The sequence below is a fragment of the Glandiceps talaboti genome, chromosome 5 (assembly GCF_964340395.1).
Source record: "Glandiceps talaboti chromosome 5, keGlaTala1.1, whole genome shotgun sequence".
NCBI lineage: Eukaryota > Metazoa > Hemichordata > Enteropneusta > Spengelidae > Glandiceps > Glandiceps talaboti.
In genome coordinates this window covers 5,786,936-5,795,708 of record NC_135553.1, presented here as the reverse complement: position 1 = coordinate 5,795,708, position 8,773 = coordinate 5,786,936, and the positions used below count along the sequence as shown (strand labels likewise).

Genomic DNA, 8,773 nt, shown 5'->3' with positions numbered 1-8,773 from the left:
GACATCTCTGATACAAGATTTCTTCCAACATGATGAGTTAATTCCCCTACCAACAGACACATACTGTGGTGGTTTAGCTGACTCATCTACCACATCCCTGGGTATGATGCAGATCTCATCTAATGGTTGCCATGGACACTCAGGAAGACTGTTCTTTGATATGTCCTCCATGATGTTTGTCTTTCAAGAGGAAGAACTAAAGTAATCCTGGAAGAACTAGAAAATAGTACTAAAGTGAAACTGATACACTTCAAATATGAAAAAGTCATTGAGTTGTCTTCACCAAGTTAGGTTAATTAAATTTAAAGTCAGTTGTAACCACAGTTGCTTTAATAATGTAATATTTTGCAGTTCTTACTGTATTTTTTCAAGTTCTTTTTTTTCTGATTTTATGTATTTGTTTTTCTCAAACTACATAAAGTACTTTGATGAGTGAACGGTAAATAACTTACGTAATACTATTACAAACAGCTTCCTCTTTTATCTTTTTATCTAACATCAACATTACACTGTCACTGCTGACCTGCAGCGTGCTCCACTGTGAATGAGATCGAGGTATCTGCTGTTTTCAAGACGATACTACTAGTACTACGATTTAAGTGGTGATCCATAGACCCTCCACCAACGTTGGTGGAGAGTCTATGGGTGATCAGATCTCTTAACTACTGTCAGAGGGTTGTAATCGTGGCCGAAAGGTTATATTCAATGACCAGAAAGTGTATATGTATTTTGTTGCCGGGAGAGGCTATCATGGAACTCTGCCAATCTGATCAATTTTCAAACAAAGTTTGCATTCTCAATTATATCATGGCTCCTTACACATTACAATGTCATCGATTCCTTTGCTGGTACACGCAAATGGTAACTTTATAGTAATAGCTGCTCTAGTGCATTTCCGATGGCCATGCTATAGTGAATCTGTTAGAAACCAAGATTGTTGTGAAAAAATTGATTGCCATGTGCAGAGACTCACCTTTCCACTGCCGACAACTTGGCGCAGTCTATCTTAGTAGAGCGCCACCAAGGGAGGCATTTGGGAAAATGAACTTTGTTTAGAAATAAAAAAGCCCTATTGATTGGATGATATATTCATGACTTCTTTTTATAGCCAATCACAACTGATTTTACTGAATAGCTATGTGGTCTGTTATTTTGGTTCAGAGGTCAATGTGAGCGGTTCATTGTGCTTGGCATTTCACACACGTGTACGTGTAAACACAAACATCAATAATCATGTCTGCAATGAACTTTGGCCAGAAGAGTTTCACTCCAAGAGCACCGGCAAAGGGTAGCTTTCCTATCGACCATGACGGTAGGTGTGAAAGTAGCACGTAATCATAGGGGACCCCGTTTGTTTACAAGAAACGAACACGTCAACAAGAAACACAAACCGTATACCCGGTACCCTAGGCCTATGCACATACGAATGTACATTTACATGAACACCGTAGGGACGTGTAGTATTTCTTACTTATTTTCTTTGTCTACAACAACAATTTTACTTGAATGTACCCCATAAAAACTTGATTGTCTTCTTGTAAGTTGTATAGAGCGTATATGATACATGTATAGTTCCAAAAGTTGCTTGTCAGAAGTCAGTTGGGGACGGAGTGTTACTGTCGTGATAATCAGGTCATTGACATTTATATGAATTAAACAGATTGTCATCAATTCATAGCTCAGACAGAGTCTTGGATATCAGGTTGAATAGTTGCTTGCATTGTCAAGCAGATATCCAAGTCTCTGAGCTTACTGTTTTTTGACATTGGCCAAAGTGGTTTACAATGTAAACCACCTTGGCCAATGTCAAAAACAGTAAGTTGAATAACTTGAATATATTTTATATATCAAGCAGGTGCTTCAAAACCATGACAGTTCTTGTTACCTTGTTTGTAGAAAACAGTACTCTTGGGAAAGAAATTGAAAATAGTTTGCAGTATCACTTTGCTATGCTAAATGTTAGCAAAGCATTTTGTACTTCAATGTCATCAGTCTCTATAATGATAATAATGTTGTGTTCTTATATAGCGCTTTCCCACTCCATGCTCAAAAGCGCTTTACAATTATTACCCCTGGCTCGGATCAGAACGGCACAACAGCCCTTTAGTCTTCCTCAACTCCCCGGGGAGCATACAATCCATTGCAGCCATTTCAGCACATAGGATTAAAGCCTTCACATTGCAACCTATGTCCTACCAGGTCCCCAATTATAGAGCTGGGTTGACTGAGGCACAGTCGTGGTTCAAATCTTGCCCAAGGACTTTAGCCACTCAGAAACAAACAGCAGGCATCAACCGGGCTCGAACCTGCAAGCTGTAGATTCCAAGCCGGTCACGCTAACCATTCACCCATCATGACTCCACATAAATGTACTGCACATAGACTGTATGGTTGTAGGATCCATTTTTAGAATGTGATTTTTTTTCTCATTGCAGGAGAATGCAAAGAATCTATGGATTTATACATGAAATGTTTACGAAAGAACAGATTTCAGAATAGTGAATGTCGAGAAGAAGCAAAATGTTACATGCAGTGTAGAATGGATCAGTAAGTTGTCTACCAGAACATATCAGTATGATTAATCCAAATGTGTATGTGATGATGTCATCTTTTTATCTTATAAGTTACTGCATGGATTCAAAGTCAAGATTGGTGTTAACATACAACCCTTACTGACAACACTCCAAAGTCCTTTTATGCTCAATACACAGACAGTCATGCCTTGATAATGATACTGATAAATATATGCTAAACTTATCCTGTATTTTGACATTTGCAATTTCGTTTAGTACATGTTCAGATTTTAAAAACATATTACGATGGTATATTGCATTGACAATTCGTCCATGTCTATGCAATATACTATCTGTCTGTGGTAATATAGTTGGGTGCATTCAGTGTGTTAAAGTTGTGTGTGTATATGTTTTTGTTCATGTTATAGCGCCCTCTATACTCACTTCTTTATGAGCAAATGATGTGTTGTGTTGGTAAATAGGATGGCATGAAACGTATCTTAATTCTCATAGACAAATTCTCATACCTACATACATACATACATACATGCATGCATGCATCCATCCATCCATCCATCCATCCATCCATTTATCCATCCATCCATCCATCCATCCATCCATCCATCCATGCATACATACATACATACATACATACATACCACACACACACACACACACACACACACACACACACACACACACACACACACACACACAATGTACTCCGTTCTATAAGATCACATTTTCACTATAGATGGTTAATATATCCATTGCCAGTGAAAGTATATCGTGTACATCTTTCTATTGCAGTGAACTGATGGCCAAAGAACCTCTCAGTAAATTGGGATATGCTGATCTCCAAGATAAACACAGCACTGGCAAGGAAAAATCATGACACCTGCTATCATCAATGTAAATTTATGTAAATTAAGACTTTGATAGTGCAAGTAATCACTACATACAGATCATAAGTAGTATTTGTGTTATACCATATAAACTGTCCTGTAATAAGACATGTATTGGAATCAGACATGTTTGGCCAAGTCCTACACTAGCTAGAACTGGGACATTAGTTTTTCAATCAGACAACCAAACAAAATATTCACTGAACATTAAAATACCAATAATTAACTATTAGCATGTCAATTGGAGGTCTATTTTATCTATAAATAGTATTACTGTTGACATCTTGATTCATTGGAGGTGCTAATTTTTGGGATGGGCCCTAAAATCAATTTGATTGCATATATTGCATTACACTATGTGCACCACTACACAAATACATTTACCCACAGGTGATGTATGTGTACAGTTTTAAGATAACAAATAATCATTTCAGATATGTGTACTCTTTGCAGTAGGGTGGATTTCACAGAATAGAGGGGTTATTGAACATAGAAATATCTGTCATTGTTGGAACTCATTTGCTAAACAAGTGTTGACATGACAACGCATTCAGTCTATGGGTAACAATAAATGAATGTTGGTTTGAAAATTGATTTGTGTGAATTTTGAAATAATTTGTATATGTTTTGAGGAAAACTGCAAAGGTTTGTAGAATGGTGTAGTGGATATGCAGACTTAATGATTGGTAGATAAATAAATGAATAAATAAATAAATAAAAAAATAAAAAATAATTAAATACATATATTTGTGTGTGAAGTATCCATGGTGAACCTGGAGACACAATTACATTTATTTCATTTATTATTTCATTTATTAACTACGATAAAAAGGCACCATTTCTCAAATTGTGTTATATCAATACTTTGTACTAAAATATCTTGAATTACATTTCCTACTAATTCAGTCATCTGTGTTATGATGTATTGCTAGGTCGTAAAATGTCACAGCCTGCAGCAAACAGTTTGTCAAACCTTCTTTCTCTAACTGACTACTAGACAGGAACATTTTGATGAGATGTGGAGGTATAATAACCCTTGGTTTACGATGTATTGCAGCCATGTTCACCAAATTAGTTGCTATCTGCTGACCACTCTTTCGGTTTGATCCCACCACTAAATCAAAATGCCTGCCAACAGTCATTCTGCCAAGACACGCCACTTTGTGTTCATTGGTATGTTGATATTGGCTGTTGAGCATCCCGTAAATGACGCCCTCTAGTGTTCGTATGTGAAGCATTGCTGGAAGGAGATTCAGGTTTTTCTTTCTAAATGTGATGTACTCCATCAGGTAGATGTCAGCAGGGGACATTTTTCCAACCACAGAAGATACCTAAATATACAAAATAACATTAAAGGCTGGTACTAGATTTTTAACAACACAAAACTATTATTAGTATACTTTACCATTTGATTAAAATAACAAACTATTCATAGTCATACCGCATCTCATCTTGAATAACCAAGGCATTATAACTAAATTATCTGTCAACTGCCTTGAAAAAAGTTACTAAAACTCATATAGCTTAGATTGCCCTCAAATGGTTAAAACCTGTCATTATCCAGCAGCAAATTGCCCAATCACAGAGTTCCTTTTATACCAGCAATGTTGACTGATTTTCCAACATGGCTGCCTCCGTCATTGAGTTAACTTTGACATACAGCTGCTGACACATCATCAAAAGCAAAGCATTCAAAATATTCTCAGTGGAAAGGACATGTTTGTGATATGCCCTACAGATAGCAGAAAGTCAAGTACTAAATAAAACAACCAGTAACTTCCATAAATAGTTGATTGAGTTACAGGTTTGTTGAGAATTAAATTTAAAAAAGCATGTTGTCGCACCATTTTAGATGAACTGTCCTGACCAGAAACAATTCTTCTTTTTTTCTTGGCCTATACTTACATTTTCAATATAACTGATTGGATCATATCTACTTGGTCCGACATCAATTTGATGGTGTTTCCAATCAGTGACTTGCATATCTCTAGACATGTGTATCCATGATATACTTTTAAAAGCCAGGTCTATAGACACAATGCTTTGCAGCGACTGAAGAAAAAAATAAAACCGGGAAAACAAGATTGATCACTACATATAGAAAGCCATTATAAATATGTCTGGTATTTCATGTCTTGTGCCATTGAAAGTTATACAAGTTGAAAGTCACTACGTAATATTTCAGTAAAGTTGGACCACAGATTATTTTGAGGTGTGATAAATACTTGGCTGAGAGAGCTTGAAACGATAACCTATAATTCCTTTTAAAAAAACTTCATCCCACGACTGAATTCTGACAATCTTACTTTATAGTTATCATTCAGTAAACTGAGTTGGAAGGGAAGAGAAATCACTGTAAATACTGTATTTACAAACAACTGTAAAACTAGAAAATACATTAATAGTGATAAAGTTACCTATTTGAAATCTAGTTTTGAAGCAACCGAAATGCAATGAGATTCAAATGAAAGCTGCATAACTTGATCAGTATTACTTATCTACCATGGAGTCAAGTATCAATTTCTATGCTACTAGAAAATATGTTTCATATGTATTTAAATGAAAATATATGTTTCTGCAATGGTATACACAATAGATAAGACATTGGAATCGCCATGGAAGACAAGATACATGTACTATAATTTACTATTTGACATAGAAATGACATGTCTGACTATATTGCACACCTACCTCAAGTCTGTCTTCTGACAAATCAGGTCTCATTGCAAAGTATTGTGCTTTGTTGTTTGTCTTGACATGTGTTTTGGGTTCTTCTTTCTCTCTCATCTGACGGATAATGTCAGAACAGATGAACTGTAGCATCTTTTCTCTAATGCCAGTAAGACCTATTAAACTGCGGATATCTTGAAAGGGTCCGTTCTCCTTCCGATGTGCAACAATATCAAGTGCTGTTTTCATTCTTAAATGTTTGATTTTACTTAATTCACTTTCAGTGTCTTTGTTAAATCTGTCCAATATAGTTTGTCTTTCTTTCTCATTATAAGTGGATATTATATCTGGTTGGATCTTACTGATGCTATCACTGGACACAGCTTTTTCATTATCAAGTTCTGTTGCCATGGTTTCTCCAGATGCTGAAGATGTTACTCTGGTGATTATTCCTTGGAATTTACACCTGAGCAGCTAGATGCAAATAAAACAAAGAAAAATAATTTTGAGAATACATCCTTGGCAACTGTAAGGTTGTATTTAAGATGTTCTGGAAAGGATTATTGATGGAGTAAACATTGCTACATAGGTAACAAAGCATGTCCTTGTTCTCTTTTCTTGTCTAGAAGCTATGTGTGGCTTCGATCTGCTTAAACTCTCTCTCCAGTCCTTGGGAGCATCACTAAAAGGGTTGTTTTGTATGTACCAATATCTACTACATAATTGTACTCGAATATCCTTGTACTGTGGGTCCTCATTGATTACATATGGCTAATCATTCATTGATGTGTTACTGTGATGCTCCGTGTTATTGCGATGCACAAGGCATCGCAGTAACATGTCAATGAATGATTAGCCCTATGTAGTCAATGAGGGCCCACAGTACAAGGATATTCAAGTACAATAATTACGCGGTATATATCGGTACATACAAAAGAGCCCTTGTAGTGATGCAATGCTCCTGAGGACTGGCCACGATCCTCTTCAATCTCTGTCACATGACTTTTATCAGCATGTAGTTAAGCTAGATTTTCACTTGATTAGATTCATTTGACTAGATGTGAGAGCGAGAGAGAGAGAGAGAGAGAGAGCGAGAGAGAGAGAGAGAGAGAGAGAGAGAGAGAGAGAGAGCGAGAGAGAGAGAGAGAGAGAGAGAGAGAGAGAGAGAGAGAGAGAGAGAGAGAGAGAGAGAGAGAGAGAGAGAGAGAGAGAGAGAGAGAGAGAGAGAGAGAGAGAGAGAGAGAGAGAGAGAGAGAGAGAGAATTCGAAGAGGATAAATGCCATGGATAGCTTCTAGACTATCTTTTTACATGATAGTGGTTTCTACACTGCCCTCTCTCTTTTAATTGTTTTCCTTAAAAAACATTTTTCATAGCCGAAAGGTTAATCTTTTTTATGTATGAACATAATAATACATTTTGTTAGCACTGAAAAATAGACTATGTAACTAGAAGATTATTCTTTGAGAAAGTTAACCCCCTTCAAAAAAAAAAAAAAAAAAACCCAAATAAATAAATAAACAGGAAATAATCTACATGTGCCATGTTCAATCAAGGGTGTCATGATGACCCCCCCCCCCCCAAAAAAAAAAAAAAAAAAAAAAATCATCCATGACATGTCCTTAATATTATTATAATAAGGACATTTTAGATTATAGACCCTGAATTAACACTGTCCTTCTGCTTATTGGCTGGGGTTTAGTAATAGTAAGATAAGTTTATAATGAACATTACAAACTAAAAGTGTCCAAATGCGTTTACATACATTATGGATAATGGCCTAAATAAATTGAACTTGGAAGAGTTTTCTGTTTCACAAGGTTCTGTGTTTAATCACAAATTGAATGCTATCATATATTATCATTTAATAATAACATATGTGATGTAAATTGTAATCATATATGTAAGATGGGGGGTGTATTAAAACCATGTGTGATGTGTCTATTTTAACCGACATGTAACTGTACCTTCACTGCTCCGCGTCCCCGTAATATATTCCGGAACATGTTTCGGTTTTTACTAGTACGTAACGTCAAGTAAGTTTGTCGTTGTCCATTTGTTATTCCATATTACCACGTGGTTGGTTCACGATCAAGATATCATCAAGCACTACATGTGTGTACGCAGTATGCAAGGCACAAGGGAAATCCTTCAATGGCGACGGATAGTTTTGCGCAAGTATTTTGCGCATTACGTCATAGGGATATCCTCGGGATTTCTTCTGCACGACTGGGGTGTGACTCTAGTAGGTAATAGCGTCTATTCGACGTCTATATTTACTAAATATACCTCTAGTGCTTCAGACATGACGATATTGAAGAGCTTTTGTGATAAGATGTAAAACTTTTAAGGGTGACTGGTTTGAGGGCGGTACACAGTGTGTTCAGAATACACACAATATCGATATCACTACACCACAACCTTTGCCAAATTATGAATAATGGAGGATTTCCATTACTGATTGCAAAATTGATTATTTTAAAGAGATATTCAGTTTTGCACAGTGGCAATTCTACATCACAAGGTCTATGCAATTGAGTCTGTAGCTGTACATCCTACCATGATCCGATGTAGGTACTGTATGTGATTGTCATCAGATCTGTTGTCATCACAACAATGTGTGTACATGTTATCAGATCTTGGGAGGGTGGACAGAGGGAGCGCAGTGGAGGGGCACTCGCCTACT

At 36.5% G+C, this 8,773-nt stretch overlaps 2 protein-coding genes across 2 annotated transcripts; one reads left to right on the top strand and one right to left on the bottom strand.

The window, feature by feature from the left end:
* Positions 1-1,172: 1,172 nt before the first annotated feature.
* Positions 1,173-3,891, top strand: LOC144435841 (cytochrome c oxidase assembly protein COX19-like). Its single transcript, XM_078124477.1, has 3 exons — positions 1,173-1,312; positions 2,436-2,547; positions 3,324-3,891. Exons 1-3 carry the CDS (start codon positions 1,234-1,236, stop codon positions 3,406-3,408), a joined length of 276 nt encoding a protein of 91 aa, XP_077980603.1. The 5' UTR covers positions 1,173-1,233; the 3' UTR covers positions 3,409-3,891.
* A 366-nt stretch (positions 3,892-4,257) lies between these two features.
* LOC144435918 (transcription elongation factor, mitochondrial-like) lies at positions 4,258-8,229 on the bottom strand. The gene is made up of 4 exons (XM_078124561.1): positions 8,055-8,229; positions 6,110-6,562; positions 5,324-5,470; positions 4,258-4,749 (listed from the first exon to the last, which is right to left on the bottom strand). The coding sequence occupies exons 1-4, from the start codon at positions 8,091-8,093 to the stop codon at positions 4,321-4,323; spliced, it is 1,068 nt and encodes a 355-aa protein (XP_077980687.1). The 5' UTR covers positions 8,094-8,229; the 3' UTR covers positions 4,258-4,320.
* Positions 8,230-8,773: the final 544 nt, after the last annotated feature.

What these genes read in the sequence shown, in the direction of transcription:
- LOC144435841 (XM_078124477.1), top strand. Translation starts at nt 1,234, where the DNA reads ATGTCTGCAATGAACTTTGGCCAGAAGAGTTTCACTCCAAGAGCACCG. An exon ending in CTTTCCTATCGACCATGACG is followed by an intron (nt 1,313 to 2,435) that starts GTAGGTGTGAAA and finishes TTCTCATTGCAG; the next exon opens with GAGAATGCAAAGAATCTATG. An exon ending in ATGCAGTGTAGAATGGATCA is followed by an intron (nt 2,548 to 3,323) that starts GTAAGTTGTCTA and finishes TTTCTATTGCAG; the next exon opens with TGAACTGATGGCCAAAGAAC.
- LOC144435918 (XM_078124561.1), bottom strand. Translation starts at nt 8,093, where the DNA reads ATGTTCCGGAATATATTACGGGGACGCGGAGCAGTGAAG. An exon ending in GGGGACGCGGAGCAGTGAAG is followed by an intron (nt 6,563 to 8,054) that starts GTACAGTTACAT and finishes ATTTGCATCTAG; the next exon opens with CTGCTCAGGTGTAAATTCCA. An exon ending in TGTCAGAAGACAGACTTGAG is followed by an intron (nt 5,471 to 6,109) that starts GTAGGTGTGCAA and finishes TTTTTTCTTCAG; the next exon opens with TCGCTGCAAAGCATTGTGTC.